The sequence below is a fragment of the Lipotes vexillifer genome, unplaced genomic scaffold (assembly GCF_000442215.2).
Source record: "Lipotes vexillifer unplaced genomic scaffold, Lipotes_vexillifer_v1.1 scaffold421, whole genome shotgun sequence".
NCBI classification, from domain to species: domain Eukaryota; kingdom Metazoa; phylum Chordata; class Mammalia; order Artiodactyla; family Lipotidae; genus Lipotes; species Lipotes vexillifer.
In genome coordinates this window covers 364,968-392,087 of record NW_006781198.1, presented here as the reverse complement: position 1 = coordinate 392,087, position 27,120 = coordinate 364,968, and the positions used below count along the sequence as shown (strand labels likewise).

At 39.2% G+C, this 27,120-nt stretch overlaps 1 protein-coding gene across 1 annotated transcript in view; it reads right to left on the bottom strand.

Annotated features, from left to right (window-relative positions):
* DCDC2 (doublecortin domain containing 2) overlaps positions 1-27,120 on the bottom strand; it is a 156,254-nt gene that overhangs the window by 91,925 nt on the left and 37,209 nt on the right. The window contains exons 3-6 of the mRNA XM_007454516.1: positions 10,980-11,056; positions 10,716-10,847; positions 5,862-6,008; positions 3,736-3,790 (exon numbers count right to left, since the gene is read on the bottom strand). Coding sequence (XP_007454578.1) covers positions 3,736-3,790; positions 5,862-6,008; positions 10,716-10,847; positions 10,980-11,056 — 411 coding nt within the window. The remainder of the gene's footprint in view (positions 1-3,735; positions 3,791-5,861; positions 6,009-10,715; positions 10,848-10,979; positions 11,057-27,120) is intronic.

Here is a 27,120-nt window from a genome sequence, read left to right as displayed (position 1 = left end):
GGAGCCTCTGCTCCGCAGCTGGAGAGACCACAACGGTGAGAGGCCCGCGTACCGCAAAAACAAACAAACAAACAAACAAAAAAAACCCCTGCAAATCAAATGATACCACTCTCTACTTGTATCCCTCAAACGGTGTCCTGGTAAGGAATAAAATCCAAACACCATGCATGGCCTACACGATCGGGCCCTGCCCGCCCCTCCAATTTAATCGCAGACCACTCCAGCCTTCTTTCTGCCCCACTCCTTTACGCCAAGCTCTTTACCGAGGGCTCTTGTGACTGTTTCTCCTGCACCCACCTTGTATGACTGGCTCCTTTACATCATTAAGGTCCCAATCTCAGAGAATCTTATATCAATTAGTATCCTAATTAGTGCCCACATTTTATTGTCCTCATAGCACTTATCACCATCTGAAATTGTTTATATATTTGTTTATTATTTATTTATTTTATTTATTTTTGGCTGTGTCAGGTCTTAGTTGCAGCTCACAGGATCTTCATTGAGGCACGCGGGATCTTTTGTTGCGGCGTGTGGGCTCTTTGTTGCGGCCTGCAGGCTTCTCTCTAGTTGTGGCGCCCAGGCCCCAGGGCACGTGGGCTCTGTAGTTTGCGGCACACGGGCTTTAGTTGAGGCACGCGAGCTCAGTGGTTGTGGCGCGCCGGCTTGGTTGCCCCGCAGCATGCGGGATCCTAGCTCCCCGATCAGGGATCGAACCCGCATCCCCTGCATTGGAAGGCGGATTCTTTACCACTGGACCACCAGCGAAGTCCCTATATTTGTTTAGAGATTGATAGTCTGTCTACCCCATTCTTCCACCCTCCCTACTCCCACACAGATACAGGCACTAGAACAAAAGTTCCTTGAGGTCTGAAACCTTGTCTGTCTGTTCATTAATCTATGCCAGCTGCTTGGAGCAATTCCTGGCACTCAGTAAGTGCTCACTAAACACACGTTGGATGGATGGCTGGATGAGCAGATGAATGAATGGATGAATCTAGAATGCTTAGGGAGTATTGTGGAAAGAGAGGTAGGCTCTGCTATCAATGTATTTTTCTAAGTCATAGCATGGCAATATAATTTTGAGTCTTTGTTGTGTATGAGATGGAAATTCATCTCAAAATATAACTTGGAGTCTTCAAAGGCCACTTCCTCAAAGAGATCTTTTCCTGACATACGTATCTAAGTTCTCCTTTTATCTTCCTGCATATTGTTCTATACTTTTCCTTCATTTTAGTCACGCTCTGTAATTACATATTGCTTTGTGGCATCACCTACATAACCCTTTTCTCCCTGAGTAGGCCAGGGCTAAGAGAGAGCATTGTGTCTTTTTGCTCAATACCATCTCCCTGGTGCTTAGTTCCATTCCAGACACACAGAAGACTTCACCAATCATCATTAGATGACCCAGTATTCACAGCACAGATCTTCCAAACAAGCGAGCAAGAAAGAGGCATGTGTGTGCCTGTGTATGAATTTTAAAACGGGAAACACATTACACATTTTTAATAAAAACTCAGACATTCTAAATTTCAGAAGAGTAAGCACCTAATTCCCAAGTTCTGTAATTGTGAATGTAAAGAGCTGAGTCCTGATCTTGGTTCTGACATGAACTTTCCCTATGACCTAGGTCAGTTACTCAACTACACTTGGTCTCTGTTTAACCTTTCCAGCTATACTGTGAGAGTTAATGCGCTCATATGTGCATGGTACGTGGAAGAGATTCCACTCCAAAGTCCTGACGAAGAACAAGAGGACAGAATTTCCAAACCCTAAATTCCTGGTTTTTATTTAGCTTTATAGTGGCTAAAATATATTTTTCAGTTACTAGAATTCTCTCTCTCCCCTTGCTCTCCACACACATGAAGTTTTGGGTCCTCTGTGGTTCTCACTGCTCTGTCTCTCTGTCTGTCTCTGGCTGTCTGTCTGTCTCTCTCTCAGCACCCACTCCCCCATCCTCTCACTCAACAGCGTGAAGAACCCTGCTCCCTGCCAGGCTGTGCTGGGTGCGAGGAAAGAACACCACCATGACACGTCTCTGCTCCTCGACTATGACCATCATGTGGATGAACTTGCAAATCAACATCTGATGTCCTAAGCCTCTGCCATTTAGAACTACTAGCTGAACACTTTTCACCTAGATTCCATGATGACACAACTCAATGCATTGGACAGTAAGCAGGTCCCTCTTTCCTCTAGTTGCCCCCTTCTTAGCCATAGTACCATCATTTTCTCCAGCATCCAAGCTCAGAAACTTACAGTTATCTTTGGCTCCAACTGCTCCATTAATCCCCTGTATCCAATCACCTAGCAAGTCCTTTGTTTCTTCATGAGCAATAATCACCTACTGCTGCTCCCTCACCATCTGCCTGGTCTAGGCTCTTACCACTTTATGCCAAGGTTATGGAAGTTGCTTTGTAATTGACACCTCATCGATGGCCTCTCACCATGTTAAGGTTTTCTCCACATAAAAGATCTGGCCTTTCTAGACTGGACTTGGATCAACATTCTCACTTCTCTGAAGCCTTCATGAGCTTCCCTTAACTCAAGGCTAAAGACTAAACTCTACATTCTGACATTCGACGTCATCTAAAACTGCCACAGGGGCCCTACCAAGTGAGCATGTCAGCCTCCACGCCAGGAGGGGCCCTCTGCACCAGCTGGCCTGAGGGACTCATTATCCCCCTGGGGTCAGAAGCATTAGCTCCCTCCAAGCGGGCCACCTAGACTCAATCCTTCCCCTCCATTTACTCAGTGGAGCCTTTGAAGATGCTACTTCTACTACTGTGTTTCCTTTTCTCTTTTTTTTTTTTTTGCGGTACGCGGGCCTCTCACTGTTGTGGCCTCTCCCGTTGCGGAGCACAGGCTCCGGACGCGCAGGCTCAGCGGCCATGGTTCACGGGCCCAGCCGCTCCACGGCATGTGGGATCTTCCCAGACCGGGGCACGAACACGTGTCCCCTGCATCGGCAGGCGGGCTCTCAACCACTGCGCCACCAGGGAAGCCCAGTATAAGCGTTTTGCTTATTTAATTCAGAAAGGGGAAATGTCAGATCAATTCTGACCACCACAGGTCAGGAAGTTCAACCAAAAGAGTAGAAAGAGAAGTTTCAGCCAAGAAGACCTGTCAAAGCAATACTCCAGCATGACATGAAACTCACCTCCATGAGGGGGTACAGACAAAAACTACAAATAGGTTAAGAAGTTACCTACTAAATACTTGTCACAGTTCCCATATAATGGGTATTTAGTAGACATTTGCTGAATTAACAACTAAATGAATGAATGATGGATAGAAAAGATTCTGATAAGGAGCTAAATATTTGGAATGATTCTCAATCTTTTAAAGGAACATAACTAAGGATTACTATTCTGTTACAAAAACTTTCTTTTCAGTCTTGGTCAGTGACAGAAAACAAGACTGGGCAGACCACTGGTGTGACCTAATACAGCATTTCTTCTCATTTGTGTATCACTGCCTAGATTTCAACCATGGTATAAATTTTATCAGGTCTGTATATTAGGAAAAAGATATTTTGAAATCCATATTTTTTAAATGTTAGCTCTCCTTTAGAAACTTAGTTGTAACATTAATGTTCTAGTGTTGTTTCACATAATTGCTTATATAACACAAGGTGGCTAAGTTTCATTTCTTCGAATTTAATTGAAACCCAAAGGACAGTCTCTCTGTATCATACAGAAATATAGAACATTAATGAGTAAAGCATCTGATACTTACACTCCCTTTAGACTTTCTGGATCCTACAATAGGAGGTAGTGAAGAGGCTTTCTGACTGCGGAAACAAATTGCAATTTAGAAATCTGAGCATTATTCACAAATAATATATAAGGCAAGATAATGGTCATCTCAATTTGTCATCCTGACATGGAACTCAACTACTTACTGACATCAGTATTTCACAAAAAGTCCCATAGACTTTCCCAATTTCACAAAGACCACCATAACATTTCCAAATTCCATTCCAAAAGACCTTCAATGTTTTCTTGTATAGTATTTTTTTATATAATTTTTTTTTTAATTTATTTATTTTTGGCTGTGTTGGGTCTTCGTTGCTGCACACGGGCTTTCTCTAGTTACAGTGAGCAGGGGCTACTCTTCGTTGCTGTGCGCGGGCCTCTCATTGTGGTGGCTTCTCTTGTTGCGGAGCACCGGCTCTAGGCACGCAGGCTTCAGTAGTTGTGGCACGTGGGCTCAGTAATTGTGGCTCACGGGCTCTAGAGTGCAGACTCAGGAGTTGTGGTACATGGGCTTAGTTTCTCCAAGGCATGTGGGATCTTCCCAGACCAGGGCTCAAACCCGTGTCCCCTGTCTTGGCAGGTGGATTCTTAACCACTGCGCCACCAGGGAAGACCCTCTTGTATAGTATTTTAATTGAGGCTTACAAATAAATTTAGTACTGTCTTAAGTTTTTTCATAGCATTTTAAATCAGATCTCTAAATTTTCTATTTGCATTTCAAAAAATCATTTCCCAAGCCGAGTGATGATTTTGCCAGATGGCATTTAAAACTATAAATTTCCATAGTTTTTATCATGTCTATAATGTCTGCCTCTGATAGAAGCATAGAATAGTAAAACACTGGCATGTCTATTCAGGGAGTTTCTAAACCAGTCATTCTCACCAAAAAGTAAAAAATTATCTTCGGCTCTAAGAGTAAGTTATTTCCCAGATGTTTCTATTATAGGAAAAGATCCATCTTGAAACCCAACCCATCTTGAAACCTAACCCTCTCTGAAAATAAGGAGGCCACAGAGATAAAGGTAAATCTTACTAATCTGAGAAAGGCCACCATGAGCTAGTTTTCTCACTGCCATCAAGTACAAGCTCTTACTGCAGTGTGTACTGCAACGCCCAGCAGCCTAACCCAGTATTGTTTAGCAAAGGTTGTGAAGGATTTTATTTCATGGATGGGTAAGGATGGTTAGCAGTAAGTCTACTTGCATACTTCAAACACCATCCCTGAAATTCCATTTCATCTATTACTTATGAAACCCTTGGCTAGCCTCTCCATCAAGCTACACAGATTGCAAATTAATGGAGAACGAATTGGTGACATTCTGCTCTACCTCTGCCACAAATCACCCACCCTAGCAGAGGACAACTACAAAAGTCAGTTTTCTAGCAAAGTGGACACAGAAAAGCAGCAGAGATGGATTGCAGTGTACCATGAGCAAGCCAAACAGTCCCTGTATCCAGGGCTGGGGCTCTTCATGAAAATGCCTGCCTCGGGGTCCATCCACTGGGCTGAAATAAGGCATTCTTCACAAATATATGACATCTCATAGAGGAAAATGGTCCACTGTGCACTGTGTGTAGTTAATAGTGTAATCTTTAGAATTCTACATGTAATAATTACACACCCAGCCATTCTACTTATTTGTACAAAAGCAACTATATCATTTTTATATTTTACTGTTTTTATTTTTTAAAGTAGAAAATATTCATTTTTAATCACCTTTACAAGTTTCTCTACGCACCAACTGAAAAGTTATTCGGTCTAGCTAACCAGTTAAGATGCTATTAAAACTTCTAATAACGGATGCTGTTTAGAAGCTCACTGCCCTGTATCTTTTTCACAAAAATAAGTCTTTATTATAAATTCGTAAGTGAATGGTAAAAAAAATACTATATAGTCTATCATGTATTCCTCAAAATTATATTTTCATGCAATAGTTCTCAATCTCCAATCATGGCAAAATAAACACCGATCAATTTATTTCATACATGCTTTCCATTTTAACTGATAAACAGGATTCTATAAAATAGACCAGTGGTCAGCATAAGACTCAATGCTATTTCAAGTGATAATTAAAATGTGAGAAGTGAATGAGGATGCAAACTTACCCGTAAGACCTTCTCATCGTTGACTTGTCAAAAAGTAATTCACTGTAAGGCAATTTCTTAAACTTATCTCTGCCGACAGCCACGTAAAACTGCCCATTCTCCAACTCTGCCCCACTCTCAATCAGTTTTCCTTCTAAAGTATAAAGTCTGCCAAAATATGAATGCCAGCGATTAAAATTTTAACAAGCATTGCAAGAACTGCTTAAAATCACAGAGTCGATTAAAAACTCTGTTCTTAAGTTGGCTCATTCGTTACTATGCTAATTACTGAATTATAAATGCTTCAAAGTCATTAGACTCAGCTAAATGCCACTGCTATAACGCAGATGCAGTTACTCTCTAGCTGTACAGTGTTTCATCCCAAGAAACCTGACAATCTAACATAATGATCTCCTATTGCTGCCCTATTTAGATTTTAGAGGGAAAGAATTAACTCGTAGAGAACATTGTGCTTTAAATGAAGCTCAGCTTCCACTGAAGTTTGATTCTTCCACTTATATTCTGTGAGCACCTTTAAAATTCATTTTCTTAATGCATTGGTCCAGTTGACAAGCCACTTACTGCATTCCATGCAAGAGCAGCCCTCAGCCAAAATTTTACATCCAAGCACACAGAACTGGGTCAGAAAACAAGAGGTGAGAGGGCAGGAGGTAAAAGAACCCATTGCTAGTATTAATGATGCAGAACTGCATAGCGTTCATGCTTCCTTTCTTTTTTCTTTTGCCTTCCCTCATCTTCCCAGAATCAAGGGATTTCACAAGAACTTCCCTTTACTGTAAAACTGCTGCTGCAAACTACAATATGTTACTTATTAAAAGAACAGTGATAAATTTGCTAGACGATTTAAAGTGTCCACAGAACTTGTTTAAAGAACAAGAAAAAACAGTCTATTAGAAAACTACACCACATAGACAAGGCATGTTTTTGAAGGTGATAAACAAAAGAGTTAGTAACTGGAAGGGTTTTAAGATAATAACTTTTAAGATTCTCAGGCTTCTTATATTATATAATTAAGGGCAGTGATAGTTGCCATTGACCTGTCTACTTGTTTACTGATTATGTAAATGGCCATATCATATGGAGTCAAGAAGTAAAACAAAAACAGCCACCAAACCCCCTAAAATGTGTTAGTACTGAGTTAGTATAAAGATGTTAAAGTCTTTCTTTATAATGTAATTCTATACCTCAAAGTCTAAATACCAACACTTAACCCAGATATCTGGATTTCCTGCCTTGACCTACACCAGGGTTGCTGAACATTACTGACATTCTGGACCTGATAATTGTAGGAGAGGTGGGGAGGCTGTCCTGGGAATTGTAAGAAGTCAACAGCACCTTTGGCCTCTACCTACTAGATGGTAGATGGTAGCTGCCCCTATTCCCTATGACTCTGGACACTGCAAGCATCCCCTAGTGGCAAAATTGCCCTGGTTGAGAACAACTGGCCTAGATCCAGATATTCTTCTTTCATTTTCCTTCAAAATAGGAAGATGTGAATCAGTAGTTAACTTTTTTTTTTTTTTTGCGGTACGCGGGCCTCTCACTGTTGTGGCCTCTCCCTTTGCAGAGCACAGGCTCCGGACACGCAGGCTCAGCGGCCATGGCTCACGGCCCCAGCCGCTCCGCGGTATGTGGGATCTTCCTGGACGGGGGCACGAACCCGTGTCCCCTGAATCGGCAGGCGGACTCTCAACCACTGAGCCACCAGGGAAGCCCAGTAGTTAACTTTTATAGCTAGAAATTAAAAGGCAGCCACGCTGTGACTCTGGAAACAGCCAAAATTTGACTGGTTTCCTCACCAGGTAGGTAAAAGATACTGAATAAATTCTAGCCTGTAATTTTAGCCTTCTTTTATATGACTCTTGTTGACCTGCTTTCTTACTTTGCTACAAAACATAAGAATCATAAACAAGGAGTTGAACCAATTTGTGTGGATTGCTTTTGATATGTATACTGATGCAAAGGGAGGGTCCAACCCTTCCTGCTCGGTTCTGTTAAGGGAGGGTAGGCGTGTCCCAAGTGAGCAGCAACTAAACCTCATTCATGTCTGGCATTACAGTAAGAATTAAGCCTCTCCAAGTATTCAGGTGTTCAGGGGACATATAACTATATTCTCATTTCTGTATTTGTTCTGGAATATATTTTATTTCTATGTATCAATTTGTTCATATCAATATATGTATGAACAGGTGTATCTGGGCATGCAATTGTGTGCATGTATCTTTGTGTGCTTCATATTATTTATTGAGTGGGTTTACATCTATGTATGTGTCAAAAGACAAAACTATATATCTTTTAAAAAAAAATCAGTGTATAACTGTTGAGATCTGCCTTTACTCCTGATGCCAAAATGAAATCCAAAAGGGTCAAAGGTTTAAATGAAATTTAAAAGTTGAAAGACGGAAACATGGGAGAATATTTTTATAATCTCAGAGTGAAGAAGACCTAAGCTAATCATAGAACCTAATGATCATAATGAAAGATTGAAAATCTGACTGCATCAAAATTCATCATATCTGTGTGCAAAATGAAACATAAAGAGTTATAAAAATACAAGTTGGAAACATTTAAACATATTTAAACATGGAAACATATTTAAAACTCATATATGAGAAAGGGCTAATTTCTGTAATATATGAAGAGTCCCTAAAAATCAATAAAATAAATGTGCAAAGGCCATGAGAGATATATATTCAAATGCATATGTAATAAATATGTTCATTCATATATAATGGGAGATAAATGTATGGCATTTATTTACAGACTAGCTTGGTAGCTAACAGCACGGGCTCTGGAGCAGACTGCCTACTAGGTTTGAATTCCAGCCCTTCTACTCATTACCTGAATAATCTTGGGCAAGTAAATTTCCCCCTCTATGTCTCATGTTTCATGTCTATTAAAAGAGAATAATAGAGGGCTTCCCTGGTGGTGCAGTGCTTGAGAGTCCGCCTGCCGATGCAGGAGACGCGGGTTCGTGCCCCGTTTCGGGAAGATCCCACATGCCGCGGAGCGGCTGGGCCCGTGAGCCATGGCCACTGAGCCTGCGCGTCCGGAGCCTGTGCTCCGCAAATGGGAGAGGCCACGACAGTGAGAGGCCCGCATAACGCAAGAAAAAAAAAAAAAAAAAAAAAAAAAAAAAAAAAAAAAAAAAAAAGAGAATAATAGAACTAGTCACCTCATAGGGTTGATGAGTTAATTAAGTTAAAAATGTAAAACACTTGGAATAATGACTCACACACAAAAAATGATCAGTGATGTTGTTGTTGTAGTATATTATATAAATAAAATTCAAGAAACAATTAAATACTACTTTTACCAAGACAAAATGTTTGTTAGTTTTATACTATAGATGAGAGCATGAAAAACAGGCCCTCTCATGCACTTTTGGTAAATTAGTACAGACTCTTTGGAAGACAGTTGGCACTATCTATCAAAATTTAATAGCATTCACCACTTGATACAGCAAGTCAACTTCTACACTTTCATCTCTTAATAAACTCTGCTTAGATACAAAAAGATGTACTGTAATAGCAAAAGGTTGAAAATGACCGAAATTTCCATCAAGAGAGAAGACTGTTAAATAGATTAAGGTACACCCATAAAATGGAATATTTTGTAATCGTAAAACATAATAAGATAGACCTATTTGTGCTGATAAGAAAACTGTCCAAGACTTTTTGTTACAGGGAAAAAAGCAAGGTGTATTTACATATTTATTCATATGTGTGTGTGTTCCCATTTGTGTTTCTATGAATTCCAGTTTCCATCCTGCAATGATGCAGAAAAGTACTGGAAAGAAAGAATGGGGAACCTGAGGTGGGAGAAATAATTTTTATTTATATTTTTGTCCTATTTGAATTTTTTACCGCATGTGAAGTATTATACTTTCAATTAAAACAATTATATTTAAAACCACAATGGTTGTGAAACTATATATATTAATATATGTAAATATGCATACATTAATCTGTACCCACATTTAACTGAAAAACGTACAACCATCTGAGAGCTTATTTTACCCTGTATGTCTATAGTGTTCCCTACCAGTAGAGTATGTTAGAGAGACTGGGTGAGGATAATATTCAAGAATAACTACCAGAAAACTCTTCATTGGATTTCAAATATTTGTGTGTCACATATTATATATAATCTCTGTACATGTCTATATTATTTGTAACCTTCCCACCTATGAGATAATAAATAAGTGAGCCTCCATCAAGGTATAGTTTCATAGGCTTCACAACTCAAAAGCCATGATTTTAATCTTCACTTAAATATTAGAACTTGAGAAAAATGTTTTTGATTTCTCAAGTTTAGGCAACCCCACTTAATTATCTTCTCTAACTTGCCTCCTTCCTAAACCCACTAATACCTCCTGATGTCTGATTTTTTTACCTGAGGCAAATAATTTGGACCATCAGATAATTATAAATATCTCCTAAAGAAAAGGACAGTTATTTAAGAGTCAAGAAGCTGGCTCACTCAAAAAAACAAAAGTCCTTCTCAAATAAAACAATGCTGATGCTTGCCTATTCGCTGTAAATCAAAAGAAAAAAATAGTCAATATTTGTTGACGTGCTCTATGTGCCAAAGAATATAAACAGTTAATATCTGTTGAGAAGTTACTATGTGCCAAGTACTGTTCTAAGCTCTTTATACGGATTAACTCCTTCCTAAAACAACTCTACAAGGTATGAACAATTATATACCCATTTTACAGATAGAGAAACTGAGGCATATAGAGCCTAACTGGTGAGCTGAAATTCAAATCTAGGGACCAGTGACTCCAGAGCCTCTTGGGAATTTCCTCAGCAATTCTGAAACCCATCCACTTGCAAGATTACTTTGACATACCTGTGGACAGCCCCACTCCTCAGAGTTATTTTTTCCGTGATCATTTGTAGTACATGATCCCACTGATTCAAGGCTTTTCTAGGGATGAGGAGTCTAGAAGCTGGGTTTATAAGGTCTCCATTTGCAATCAAGCTGGAAAAAAAGCAAAGCCAGTGAGCCAAACTGTTTGACACAGTTATGCCTTTAAAACTACAAAATAAATCCCAACCCAAAAGGAAACCACCACATCAATTTTAACTCAAAATGTAAAGGGCTCCAACTTACAAGATAGCGCAGGGTTCCAGAAGCGGTTTTCTAAAGCGAGCTGACACATTGATCCTGCTGTGGATTACTGGTTTTACCTTCAAAAGCAAAGAAATACAAATCACTGAGCTTATGAAATACAAAGCACTGAGTGCTTTTTTTTTTCCCCCCTATGAGGAAAAATTACAGGTTTCCAGGGAACTGGCTGAGACCTGTGCTGCCTTTGTTAAAACCTTGCTTTTTTTCCACTTACATAAACACTCTGGGCTCACCCTCTATAGATGGCATGTTGCCTTAACAGAGCTCTCAAGAAAAATGTCACTTAAGCCCTGGGCATACTGCTCATGATCTGTGCCAACGACAGAAACTGTTGAGCTATTATGGGAATTTTAAGGCAACTTTTTTAAGCAATTACTTTCTGTAAAACAAAAATAAAATACTAAAATAAAATAATCCTATAAAATCTTGAACTCCCAAGTGTCCTCCCCCTCCAGCCACAACATAGTGTTCGGTCATCTCTCCTCACCCGCCTGCTGCCTAGAGTTTCTGGGTCCCCACCAGGCACTTGACTCCATCTTAGTTTCTTGAGACTGACTTCATCAACTTTTCTCAACTTCACTTCTTCCTCTATCCACCAGCCAGACTCTGACCACCACCCCCCATTCCCGAACCCCTTGCATCTGGGTAGGTCTGGTCATCTTTCCGGCTCCTTTTGCTTCCAGGGTCCAAGCTGTTGTACCGAGAACCACGTGGCCCCTGGGGCACCTTGGCCTGAGACAAGGTTTTGGCATCGGCCAACCCTGTCCTCCTCCCAAATCAACTACTTCTTACATTTCCCACAGTGAACTGTCCAAATCCCTACCTTTCATCCTAAATCCTAAAATCACACTCCAGGCACACTCACTCTCAGCACATCATTTCCCTCCAAACTTCAAGAAAATGAAGGCCAACAGGCATGAAGTCTTTCAACCTCCCTTCCCTCCATAACCCACTGCATCTACATCTTCACCACTTTTCTCCTTTGCTGCCTGTCTCAGGAGAAGGATCCTTATCCCTTTACAAAGCTAAGCCCCCATCTTGATTTTAACCCCTGCTGCCTCTACTTGTTCCATTAAATAGCTACGACCCTTCACCCCCATCTGGTGTCTTCAATTTCTCCCTTGACCCTTTGGCCCTTTCTCTCCTCTTCATCATTCCTCTTCCTAATTCCTCCCACCCTATCCTCTCCTCAGTGTTCTGCTATCTGGTTTCCACTGAAAGATATATCCCAACTCTTAAGCTTGCCCTACAAGGACCCCCATGACCAACCACTGCTTCCTTGGTTCCCTCATCTCCCACCAACACTCCTTCCTCCCCAGCCCCTAGTTGTGACTTTAGGTCAAACCAGCCTACCTTCCTCCATTAATCATCAAAACTATGCCCTGAATAAGTACTTACTATTTAACTCCATTTTACAAATGAAGAAACTGGAGCTTAATTAATTAATTTGCCTAAAATCACACATACTAAGGGGCAGGGTTGTCCACACAAGTGAACCACTATTTGCTTTGCACTTTGGTAGTTTTTTTAGAGATAAATATTAACCCTAAATAATTTATGGGACTCTCTCTTCAATCAAATTATACCATTTTGAGAAGAACAGGGGATAGAATTCTTCTTGACTCTCCAGTGCCTAAAACAACACTTTGGCAATGCCTGCTAGTTGAACAATAAATGTTTATTGAAATTTAATTAAAAGAGACTCTAATTTAGAGTAAAAAATTTTTAATCAATCACAATAATTTTTTTTTTTGCATTTTAAACCCAGAGATTCTTGGCCCTAAGCTAGTATTTGCAGTGATGTTGACTTTTTTAAAAAAAAAAGTTTAACAGATAATGTATGCACCTGACCAATATTCAAGTGGTAAAATGGGGCATACAGTGAAAAGGAAGAATCTTTCCCATTCCTGTCCCCCAACCACAAAGTTGCAACCAGAATTAGCAATATTCATTCAAAGGCAGCTTATACCTACATATACATATTGTCTTATGTGAACATTTTATACTTGTAATTTTTAAACATAGGGATAACTTGCTGTACCCATTCTTCTGCACCTTGCTTTTTTCATTTAACAATCACCATGGCAGTTGTTCCATACTGGTAGTTACAGTAAGGGTTGCTTCATTCTTTGTAATAGCTGTGTATATTCCACACCATGGATGTGCCGTAATTTATTTAACCTGTCCCTCAGTGACAATCCTGTTGGTTGTTTCTAAATTTTGCTGTTGCAAATAATGCCATGATAGAGTTCCTCGTAAATATTTATTTGCATAAATATGTAAGCATTTCTGTAGAATAAATTATTAGAATGGAGAATTTGCTGAAATAAAGAAGAGGCAGTTTCTTCAGTTTAATGGCATGTATTGCAAGCTTACTCTTGATTGATCCCAAGGGTCCTTTGATTTATTTAGTTCATACTATAGCATAAGAAAATAGATTCGATTTCCAAGGAATAAAGTTTTGTGGCCAGGGCTGTAGTTTACAGCACCTTGGATGACTACAAATCCCTCTCCCAGCAGATTTGCTTCTTCTTAAGGCTCAGCTTGTTGAACTGCAAATGAGCCTTTGCCTGTGTGAGGGACAGGCCTTTCTGATTCTGCATCTATGCTGATAGTATCTGCTTCGTGAAATCCTCCCCACCTCTTAATACTGACTCCTTGGCCACGGAACTTAAAGCTTCTGCCACATCCCTGGTTCTCTATTGCCCTTCCCTGCCTTTTTGCTTTTTTTAATAGCACTTACCATCACCTAACATATTGTACATTTTACTCATCTGGTTTTTAATTTATTGTCCCCACTGTTACTTTGTAGTTACCCTCAATATTAACTAGTAATGTACTGAGCACATACGTCATACCAAATGTTATTTTTTCAAATGTCTTTCCTTCCAACCTTGATTGCTTAATATGCTGTTAGATTGTTGAATTAAAGATGAAGGTGAATACATTAGATAAACAAATAACTTGGAAACTCCTGTTGAGCTGCCTGATATATGCCATTTTTCTTTAGCACATACATGTCTATAATACAGAAATTCACAAATAGATGATTTTTTAAATAATTATATAACTTTATTCTGAGTCTGTAAGTTGTTGCTTGAATTAAATTAAACCATCTGTCTTGAATAAGTTGTTTTCCTCACTCAGTATGACAAAAATACTCTCCAAATGTTCATGATTAACCAGCTGAATTGAAGATTAATCCTAAATATATATTTCTTTGAGTCATTTTAGTTAAAATAACTAAATCAGTCTGTTTCCAGATATACTAATAAAAGAATTTGAAAAAATAATCCAAGTAATATGTTTGAATTGAAAAAAAAAAAGTAAGACCATTGTATAAAACGGTTAGGACTTTTGAGGGGGAAAAATACCATTTTTCATTAAAAATGCATTTTTCCAATTGGCATTTTTTTTTTATAAATCTATTTTTGGCTGCATTGGGTCTTCGTTGTGGTGCATGGACTTCTCATTGCAGTGGCTTCTCTCGTTGTGGAGCACGGGCTCTAGGTGCACGGGCTTCAGTAGTTGTGGAACACAGGCTCAGTAGTTGTGCCTGTGGGCTCTAGAGCGCAGGCTCAGTAGTTGTGGTGCACGGGCTTAGCTGCTCCGCAGCATGTGGGATCTTCCCGGACCAGGGCTCGAACCCGTGTCCCCTGCATTGGCAGGCGCATTCTCAACCACTGTGCCACCAGGGAAGCCCTCTAATTGGCATTTTTAATAATAACTTAAATCACAAAAGAATTAAACAAATCAACTACAGATAAGGGTAGCTTTCCCAGAGCCCTTATCAGAGATTAAGTGTTTGTTGGTCACTTGGTCACTTGGTGCTAATCTAGAGACACTGTGGCTTTGATATGGGAAACATAATAATCAATTAGAAGATATTTTTAAAACACGTACATTTTCTTATTAGGCTGTACACTTTCCCTTGCCCTTTGAAAATAAATAATGTTTGAAATATGAGAATAATGTTAAGTATCAACACACCTGGTTATGGAGGGATGGACCCCAAAGGATTGAGTATGAGGTACTCCCACTCAGATCCCTGTGTACCAGGAATGTCTTGCTGGTGAGCATCCTGACCAGTGTTAGGTGTAATCTGTGACTATGGAACCAAATCAACTGAAAAGGCATCAATGCAAAACTCGAACATTCACTGTGGACTCAGCAGAGATCATACTCCTGGTTGGCTTTGTCACCACCAGGCAAAAGCAGAACATGCTTACAGCTGACCTCTTACCTCGATTCTGCACTGGGTTCAGCATTGTCTTGGAAAACCCAGTTTATTTGGATATTGAGAAGTAGGTTAGCCTGGTGAATCAGAGAGGAGTCACTCCCTGAGTAGAAATTAGACAGCTGGATGGATAGATAGATTAAATATTTGGCTAACATTTTTCTCGGAAATATTTCAAAGTCAAAGAGGGCAAAAGTGACTTAAGCATGTTCACTCTGCTAGAATAGGATGAGCCAGGTCTTTGAATATAAATCACATGCACCTTTCAATATATCACTCTGCCTCTGGTATCTTATTTAGATTGTGTTTATGTCACAGATGGCTATACCAAAAAACAAACAAAACCCAACAACAAACAAAAAAACATTATGTGAATTTGACAAGTCTAAGTATATAATTTAACTCAAGTTCACAAATTCCACGTGACACTTGGACAATATCACAGCTGGGTCAAATTCAAGGTAAAACCTGCATGACTTAAAAACATGAATTTTTATTAAAAAAAATAAACTCAATGAAACTAAAATTGTTGTTGTGAAAATACATATTTGGATTAATAAGAACAAGATCTACAAACTGAGGAACTGACTAAAGGTCTGAAATTCTGAACTCCAGGACTGATGGCCAATTCAACACCTCACACCTCATTTTCTTGCTCTGTAAAACTAGGGATAATCCTGCTAAACTAGCCCAAAGGGATGCTCCATGAACTAATTAATGAAGTGGCAATACCATTCCCTGGGGCTGCTAGGCTGAATGCTTCAGGTCTACCTGCCTCAAATCTCAGCACTTACCACCTCTTGAAACCCTAGGCCAAGTAAACTAAAGTTGGTCTAAGAACCTGAGGAAATGATGCCTTTAAACGACACCATCATGAAAATCTAATGACCACTGATCTCTTGTAAAAACTCCTGATGCATTTTAAAAATTCAATTTTAAATTGCTTTTTAAAAAAAATCACATGGGCTTCCCTGGTGGCTCAGTGGTTAAGAATCCGCCTGCCAATGCAGGGGACATGGGTTTGAGCCCTGGTCCGGGAAGATCCCACATGCCGCGGAGCAACTAAGCCCATGCGTCACAACTGCTGAGCCCGTAAGCCACAACTACTGAAGCCCGTGCGCCCAGAGCCTGTGCTCCACAACAAGAGAAGCCACCGCAACGAGAAACCCGCACACCGCAGCGAAGAGTAGCCCCCTGCTCGCCGCAACTAGAGAAAACCCGCGCACTGCAATGAAGACCCAATGCAGCCAAAAATAAATAAACAAAATAAATAATTTTTTTTAAAAAAATCACATTTTTGTAACTGTCCATATATGATAGACTTAGGCATCTAGGAAAAAAACATACTGAAGCTACTTATTTGCAAAACATAGCCCAACCTACACAAAGAGCCTTCAACTCTATTTTCCTTCATTGCCTTCAGATGAAGTCCACATGTCCTGGACTTGGGTATTTGAGATCACATCTGATCTGGTCCCATCTTTTCACACTCTAACCTCATTTCTCACTATTCTATCGCCTACCCTCCACTCATCTGGATATAATTCTCCTCAGAAATTCCATATCATTTTGTCTGAATCTCCATACAATATTTTTCATAGGTATAACATATTCCCCTTATGTTATCAATATTTTCATGGACTGCATCTCTTATTTTTTTTTGTAACGAGACTCATCTATAACTCAAACATCCATTCACGGCACTTTGGCACTTTGGACATAGAATTCACTCAGTAAATACATTTTTTTAATTGAAGTATAGTTAATTTACAATGCTGTGTTAGTTTCAAGTGTATAGCAAAGTGATTCATAGATAGATAGACAGATACTTTTTCAGATTCCTTTCCATTACAGGTTATTATAAAATACTGAGTATAGTTCCTTGTGCTATACAGTAGGTCCTTGTTGTTTGTCTATTTGATATATAGTAGTGTGTGTACGTTAGTCCCAAACTCCTGATTTGTTTACCCTCCTCTCCTCTATGGTAACCATAAGTTTGTTTTCTATGTCTGTAAGTCTATTTCTGTTTTTCAAATATGTTCATTTGTATCATTTTTTTTAGATTTCACATATAAGTGACATCATGTGATATTCATCTTTCTCTGTCTGACTTAAGATGATAACCACTTAATACGATAATCTCTAGGTCCATCCATGTTGCTGCAAATGGCATTATTTCAGTGTTTTTTATGGCTGAGTAATATTCCATTGTGTGTGTATATGTGTGTGTGTGTGTGTGTGTGTGTGTATACATCTTCAGTAAATACTTTAATTAAACAAAATTGGGACCAATTTTTTGAGCACATACCATGCCCAGAATTGTATCAAACACTTTCCACATGTTACCTTGACTTTTTCTAATATCTTTACGTTAGTTATTTTCAAATAAGTTTACAATTGTAAAACACAACAGAATTTATAAAATGCTTTCACATTTATAGTGATGTTTATTCCTCAAAATAATATTATAAGGTTAGTATTATTCCAGTTGTACAGAAAGGAAAAGATGAGCCTCTCCACCCCTCAAGGTCACACAGTAAGCAAAGAAGCAGTCACATGAGTCCACTTCTGATTCCCAGTGCAGGGTTCATTCCTACTGTTAATGTTGCCCAAGACAGAAATTGGCCACTAGCAGAAATAGTAGACACATATTTGTACCCATTTAAATAAGAGCTTTCTTGAATTATATACAACTGAATATCTGTAAACATTTATATATATAGGCATATCTAGACCACCCTTTTTCAGTGGTTCCAGTATCTTCTCAAGACCACCCAAGTTTCTCTCCCCTTCACTGCTACCTGCCAACTATTCTTTACATGATCATATCAGTATAATTTATGGAACTCCAATGGAATGAAAACTGAAATCTGTTAACCCCCTGAAATTTTAGAAATTCCAGAAAGGCATGGTGGCTAAATCAGCCCAGCCACTGAAATATTTTCATCAGCCTTGTTATATAATAATAAAAAATTCCAACCACTCTAACTTCAGCAACAACCTAGTTATAGGAGATATCTCTAATTATAATGAACCAGCTGTTTAGAACATTCCCAGAAGGGTCCAATTAGTTTCTAAGAGCTGATGCAACCACTCATCTCTACCTGGGTCCCCTACAGGTCCCTGTGTTGTTGTACCCAGTCCAGGGGCTGATACCCAAAGGAAGGGTTAGGATTCATCTATCAGGTGTGAATTATCATCTCTTATTCAGAGGGTCATTTTTCTGACAATAATGGATACCTTAGCATCAGTTTGCATATTTGGCTTTTGAACTGTTCTCTAAATGAATGTCTCCCCCTTCACTGAAGCAGGAAAACAAGTCAAAACAAATTCACAAAATGACATGGCTATTCAAAACAGCAAGGTAAAAGATTTCTTTTTAGCTTAAAAGTGACCCAAAAGTTACATGTCATTATACATTTGTCGAAACCCATAGAATATATAACACCACAAGTGAACCCTAATGTAAACTATGGACTGTGGGTGATTAGGATGTGTCAGTGTAGGTTCATTAACTGTAACAAAGTTACCGTTCTTGTGAGACTATGCATGCCTGGGGGCAAGGGCTATATGGGAGATCTCTGTACTTTCCCCTCAATTTTGCTGTGAACCTAAAACGGCTTTAAAACGTAATGTCTAAAAAAATATTTTTTAACTTTTATAAAAGTAACCCAAAAGATAATATACCCATCATTAGTAATACCGTCCTTGAAAAATTCTTAAGTATTCTTAAGCATATATTTAAATGTGTCCATACTGCTAAATCTTTTTGTCTTAAAAAACAAAATGCCCATTAATTTTCATCAAATTCTGAACCATCAAATCAATTTCCCAGCATACCACAAATTTTTAAACTATTGGCTTTCTGGTTTAATTTTCTCTCTCTTGCACTTTGTGGAATATTTTAAAAGATCAGATAATCCCAAGCATTCTGAATATATAATGTTAAACCTCACATTTACTAACTTTATTCTAAAATAATTATTTGCAATGGACACTCTATCTTATAGCAAAACTAAACAGGACTTGAGTCATTTTTAAGGCATTCATAAGTCTGCATGGGTTTCCCTAATGCTATGCTGAAGAGAATAACATGACCCTCATAAAGTTAAAAAATAACCAATTAACCCAAGAGAACTCTTAGGAGTAATTACGGAAACCACTACTAACAAAGCATTGAAAAGAAAAGAATTTTTTGGATTGTTTGTCTTTTCTTTCATATTCTTCACTTACTACAACTTGCTTTCTATTTCACCATCGTCATTTTTGTTTGGTTTGTCTTCCCAAATGGGATTCTGGTTACCGAACCAATCTAGGCAGTGGAGTGTAAAATTTCCACTAAGAATGCAGAGCAGCTGGAAGTGTGTACATAACAATGCAAGATGAAAGGTTACCAATGCCGAGCATGCGGGGGCAGAGTACAGCCTCCACCTGCATTTAAATAAGTCATTTAGTCCCCAGGATTCCCCACTAAAGAATGTGCCAACTGTACAGGATCTAAATGCTGTCTTTCATAAATACTAAGAAAGCTATTAACATGTCAACGGATGACGAGAGAAAGTACACTAACATATTTAGCAACTATTAGTGGTTCACTCACAATGCGCTCAGTGCTCTGTGTGGAGGATTCAGAACTGTGCACAAAGGGCAGAGAGGGCCTCCATTCTCAGTGACTGAGCTTCTGCATAGGGTGGGATGCAGGAGTGAGAGAACCATGTGTGATCAGAAGGTTGGAACTTTCAGTCTTACTTCCCGGACCAATAGGAAGGGAAAAAGAACTGTAGGTTGAATCAATCACCAATGGCCAATGATATAACCAACCATGGCTATGTAATAAAAATAAAACAAAGGACAGGGTTCTGAGAGCTTCTGGGTTGGTGAACACATGGAGATTCCGGGAGAGTGGCCAGCTCAGAGGCATGGAAACTCGGTGCCCTTCTCTAGGCATCTTGCCCTATGCATCTCTCCCATCTGGTTATCCTTTTATAACAAACCAGTAATCTAGTAGGTAAAATGTTTCTCTGAGTTCTGAAAGCCACTCTAGCAAACAAAAAGAGGGGGTCACTGGAACCTCTGATCTATAGCTGGGTCTTCAGAAGCACAGGTAACAACCTGGACTTGAGATTAGCAAGTGGGGGAAGGGGGATGGTCTACCTATCTCCAGGTAGATAGTGTCAGAATTGAGTTGAATTGTAGGACACCCAGCTGGTGTCAGAGAACTGCTTGGTGTGTGTGTGTGGGGCGGGGGGGGAACCACACATTGTAACTGGAATCAGATCGTTAGGAATATTTTTTGTAATTATAAAATATTAGAAACAATCTAAATGCCCACACATAGGAGAATGGTTGAGAAAAGTATGGTACATCCATACAATGAAGAGCTCTGAAGTTGCAATTAAGAATGAGAATCACCTATATGTAGATTCCCAGGATATATTGTTAAGTGAAAAACAGCAAAGTGCCAAAGGATATCTATATCATGGACCCTTCATATAGAAAAGAAAGGAATATAGATATAGAGATAGAGACAGAGGTAGAGATACATATCTGCTCATTTGTGGAAAAGGATAGGATAAAGACAGGATAAATAAACCAGAAACTAAGGAGAATGGTTTCTTATGGGGAATGGACAAGAACCAGGTATAAAGAATGCAGGACAAGGAACTAAGCAGTAGGAATGGGAGTGGGGCAGGGGGTGAGAGACACTTCTCTCAGTATATCTTTTTGTACAGCCTATGACTTTCAGGACATGGCAAATAAAATCAAACACAATGTTGTGTACCCAAAATAGAACATAAACAGTAACAAATGAACCTAACTGTATTATAATAAATAACACAACCACACTGAAAGTTAAAAGAGGGCAGTCATCAGTTAGATCCCTTAAACTATAACTTTCTTAATAAATAATATCCTGTAACCTGCCTTCACTAACCAAGCTTTTTGCTATAATTGTCCTTGCAAACCGCACACCTTCCAAGTTTCGCGTAGCTTAGACATGGCCTCAGGGGCCTGGGCTCTAGCCTCCAGGCCCCACGGCCCCCTTGCCTTCTTTCTTTTGATTACAAATTTGGTGTCATACATCACAAGACTTCCTTGACCTCCCCCTATAGATAATACCTCTGACATACAATAACTGTTGCTTAAAATGTTTTTCAGGAGCATGGAGCTAGTCTTGCCCAGCTCAAACCTGTCAAGACCACCGACCATTCAATGGGGTCTGTACAAGTGTCCGATGGATGACCTTTTGACATCAGAGGGCCAAAAACTCCACCCTCAGATCACGTTAACACTGCCATTTTCTGAACATATATCCCATGAAAAAGCATGTTCAGCCTCCGCAGAACACCGATTATTTCACCTTTTTCTTTCCTCCAATCATCTTTCCCCACATCTCAGACCACCCTGCTCCCTTATCCCATCAATATCCCAAGCCCCTTGCCTTCAGGGAGGTGGATTTGAGATTTGTTCTTGGATCTCCCCTCTTGGCTGCCTTGTGAGTAAAACTTTTCTCTGCTGCAGACCTCAGTGTCTCGGTGTTTTGCTTGCTGTGCATCGGGCAAACGAACCTGGTTCCATAACAAAAGGGATGAGGAAGAAAAAAACTAACCTAAGTAACTTGGGACAATAGTGTCCCTACTGGAAAGCTAAAGACAAAAAGAACTACACAAATACTGACTCTAGTCAATTAAATGTTTCTCATAGGAGTATGAGTTAGCAATTTTAAAACTATTTTGTAGGTACATTAAAACTGAACAAATACATGAATATATTGTGGATAATGAGAGTGGGGTTTCCCAGTTGAGAGAAGTAAGTTTCATATAAGGAATGGGAAAGGACAGAATGAACCCTGTGCTGCTGGTGTGGAATTGGAGGTATCAGTATGCACTCAGTTTTTTAAATATATATCTGCATATATACACAGATGGATAGATATAGAAATAAATGTAGGTGTGCATTTGCATATATACATATATTTTCTAGCTCTGTCTATTGAGAGGCCCTAAAAGCCGTGACATCTCAGTAGCAAGGAGCACCCCTAATGTCCAGATATTGGTTTCTAAATACCATTCTCCATTAAAATGAACTAGGTTTCTTTGGAGAAGCAGTTGATTCTAAGGGTCAGAGAAGGAAAGATACAAAATGAGCCTGGAACATCTTGTGGTGCTAGAAAGTAATGAAGTGCTCAAAAAAATGTTAGGACCATGTCAAAACGACACAGAAGCCATCTGGAAAGAGTCCCCAATGGGCAAAGCAGGAATAATTTAAGTAACAAAATGAATAATGATGGTACTGGATTTTAACCAAGAGAATAAAATAAATATCCATGAGTCCATACTGATATAAAGAAATAACTGAATGAATGAATGAACAAATAAAAAAATGTGAGAGAAAGGACAACTCTCCCATACAGTAGAATTCCAACTAATAAATGTAAAAGGCACAATGGAAACAGGAAACTATCATTAGGTAAACACCACTGTAATAACTGTTGCAGGCAAGAACCATCCATGGATAATAAAATTTGTGAGTGATATCCTGAATGATGAGAAAAAGTATACTTGCATAGGTTCAAAGCTTCTCCCCTCAAGTTACTTGTTAATTACAAAGGAAACAGTAACTTTATAGTGGAGAAAGCTGTTAGATTCCACCTTAACCAAGAGATCGAAGCTAGTATCACCAGTAAGAAGACATATCAGCATTATTTACTCTAACGACAAATACAAGTTGAAAGAGGATTAATTCTCGCTGATGAAATCAAGAGATTTCCCTTCCTAACCTTTTCTCAGAGCATTTACTTTAGAAAACTTGCAACTGTAAGCACTTTCTCCTCTCTTTGAAAGGTATGTATACATAATCTCTTTGAAGATTAAGATAGGCCTTTGTCAACTTTATCACCTGGTAATGTCTTTCTCAAAGACCTAGGATGTAAACATCAAGGGAGACAGCACCCCTATTTCCCACTTTCAGTTGGAGGACAGAAGCCTAATTTCAATGGACACCTTGCTCCAAGTGGCAAAACTACCTCCTTTCATAAAGATACAAATACTATAGTTTGTTTTTCTTCTGGATAAAGCCAACTAGCTAACACAGATGGTCATCCCAATTACCAGGTGAACTGATGATGAACTGTGTGTGACAAATGGTACTCTCAAGTCCTCACACTTCAGGGCTAGTTATTGTTTATCTTGAAAACATGTATGTATATTGTGGGTGGCACCTGCTTGACTACATAAAAGAGTAAAAGTTCCTTCTGTCATTGCAATTTCTTAGTAGATTGCCTGTGATTCACATCATATTCTGATTTAATGCATATTCAGTAATAAAAGTGCTTTCTTTCTCTACTACCTTTGAGGAGAGGATTTCGGGATTGAGAGATTTTGTTTTAAATTTCTGGATTGAGGGATTTTGTTTTTAATTATATTTCCCCAACAGTACCTTCTGACATGATGCATTGAACAGGGCACAAGATCATCTCCTGGTATTCTTGCCAAAAAATAAATAACCTCAAACCCAAATTAAAGGACATCCTACAAAATAACTGACCTTCAGAGTTGTGAAGGTCATGAGAAACTGAGGAGCAGTAACAGGTTAGTGGAAACAAAGGTAACATGATAAACTAAATGCAGTGTGGGACTCTGGATTGAATCTGGGACCTGAAAAAAAGACATTAGCATGAAAACTGGCAAAATTTGTATAAGATTTATAAATTAAGTCATTGTATCAGTTTTAATTTCCGGCTTTCAGTAATGACACTAATGTTATGTAAGATGTTAAAAGAGGAAGCTGGGCGAAGTAAGGTGTACATAAATTCTCTGTACTCTTTGACAACTTTTGTCTAAAATTATTTCAAAATAAAAAGCTAAACAGATATAATCTTTAACACCCCTTACCATAACTAAAGATCTGATACATAGGAGGCCTCCCTTGCCCTGTCTTCAGCTCCCTCACCCTATCTTCTCTCAATAATCATGCACAACTCTGCACTAAAAATGTAAAAAAAAACTTCCTGAGATAACCAACAATAGTTTCCACGTGTAACTAGAATAAACTTAGGCACTTCTGTCATGTGATTACATTTGGGTTTTGGTGTAGTTTCAAAGAAACTTGACCTTCTATTACTTTGTTAAGCCAAGAGACAACTTGGAAAGAACAAAAAAATAGTCATCCTAAATTCGACACTAAGGCTAAAACACAGAAGAAAGCACAGTTATCTCCCAAAGATCAGTCATGAGTTTTGTCACGAATACACAAAAAGTGGTGGGGGAGATTTTTTTCACATACCAGGCCTACTAGCTCAGAACAATAAGAAACAATGATTTGTTGTTAACCGGTGAACCTAGCTTAATTGGGAAAATATCTGCAATCCCTTAGGGGAGAACTAGGTCAAAAGAACCTCACCTCCACATCAAAATTGCACCATCCAGGAGGTCAAAGCACATGATGTAGATAAAAAAGAATGTTCAAGGTTCAGTGAGGTTTTTTTCCTCAAAAAGCAACAGTTGAAGACTATGATGCAGCGACCCTCCCTTCTGTAAGTAGCTCTCCCTCCTGTGAGCTTATAGCCAGCCCTTCCCACACCGCCCCGCCAAGCCCTGCAAACAAATACCTTCACCTGAGAACCAAAGACGAATGACAGCACAACTCTTTTAAGTAAAACACACAAAGAAGTAAAATCTGTATTTGGCCCAGACCCTGCATTAGGACCTAAGACCTTCAAAAAAACCCCAACAGTTTATGATTACTTTGTGTCTCGCTTGTAAATCATTGTTAGCAAGAAAATCAAAGTCTACTCCCTCTTTGTCCCATCTTTTTCATACTTCATTTCCTTCTCTATCTGGATTGCTTGGATGAGGGTCACCCATTCAAGAGCAATGGCATTTGGGTCATTTTGGTATCTAAACTATTTGGGCTGCAACATAAGAGACAGAAGAAAGGGCTTCACATCAAGCCAATTAAGTAAGGCCAAGTTCATTCTACTCCCAATCTGACTATTGCAGGGAAAGCCTTGGAATCAGGAGGTCCTTGAAGTGAACTGAATTGGAATAATCCAAAACCAAAATCTTCAGAGAACCCACCTGGTTCAAACTCAAACACTCCATTTAGAGTAAGGGAACAAGACATCCACTTCCTCATATACTGCTGCTTTCTTTCTCAGGTAAAGGCACTCACTCACAGGCCACCATCTTTAATTATTCCTTGAACAGTTTTTGCATTACTGTAAATAAGAAGCCATAAAGTCCTCCCGGTGGTTGGAAAAGCAGCACGGAATGTAGGTTCTTATGCCCTGTGGGGGAACTCTGAAAGTACTGAAGCCTCAAACTATCCACCTTGGAAGGATAACTTAGACCTTGGCTCCCACTGGCAAAGACAGGGGATTTTGTCCTCTACCCTGAGAGACTAGATGTCCCTCACATCCTGAAGATATCACAGAGGAGTCCTGGTATCGCAAAGAATGAATCAAAGATTTCAGTTACATTAGCGCTTCTAGTCCAGAAATTTTGAACAAATGTGTTCCACAAAATTTTCCATCATTCCAAGTAACATTTAGCAGATAGAATGGATTTTTATTATTTTTTAAAATAAGTTACTAGAGAAAATCCAAAACATTTTTGTCACTATGTCTCTCTATTCTTTGTCACCACACTCACGTCTCAGCCTACAGCAGGGCTTAGTCCTTAGCATAATATCAAGGCCTGTTTACATAAAACAAATACTATACATGTAAGTGGGAGATGAGTCACATTTATTTTACCACATCTCTGATTTTTAAATAATAAAATTTAAAAGACTGAAAACTGTCAGTCTCGCAACCTCCCTATTCTTTTTTTTTTTTTTTTTTTTTTTGCGGTACACAGGCCTCTCACTGTTGTGGTCTCTCCCGTTGCGGACCACAGGCTCTGGATGCGCAGGCTCAGCTGCCATGGCTCACGGGCCCAGCCACTCCGCGGCATGGGGGATCTTCCCGGACCGGGGCACGAACCCGCATCCCCTGCATGGGCAGGCGGACTCTCAACCACTGCGCCACCAGGGAAGCCCTTAATACCATAATATTTACTTGATATTACTTCAGGTCTCCCTTCCCCACTGCCATGGTGAATCCCAGGCCACAAACTAGTATAATTTCTCTTTATTACCATCATACATGGGAATATGGAATTTGAATTGTTGATCAAGTTTCATGCAAAGTTCCAAAGCCAAAAAAAAAAAAAGGAAAGAAAGAAGAGAAAATTTCTGTTCTGGTCAACAACTGAGGTAATGGATGAAGCATATGTGCCTGTGTATAATTTGCAATTTTGTTAGTGAGCACACCTACACAAAACTTCCAATTCTCCCTGTTGATAGAAAAGAGATACAGATAATCAAAGCATTAGCTAATCCAAAAGTCATTTAAAATTAACATTTACTCAATCAGCCTTTTTCATTTTGCCAATATATTAATTATCTCCCTCTTTGACTCAAACTAATGTCTAAATGAATCTTTATTCTTAGAACACATCAACCAGCAAAAAGACATCCCCTCATAGCTCCCGGATAGTAGAAAAACCAGTCCAAATTTTAAAATTTACCGTAGATGATCCATAAAACCGAAAATCACACAAAGATTAAGAGCTGTTAAAAGGACTGACACATATCTTAGCTATAAAGAGAAAAGATGTAGAAAAAAAACCAGTTTAGCCGGGGGAAGAAAACACCATCATTCATATCAATAAAAACCAAGAATGGGGCTTCCCTGGTGGCACAGTGGTTAAGAATCTGCCTGCCAATGCAGGGGACACGGGTTCGAGCCCTGGTCAGGGAAGACCCCACATGCTGCAGAGCAACTAAGCTCGTGCACCACAACTGCTAAGCCTGTGCTCTAGAGACCTCAAGCCACAACTGCTG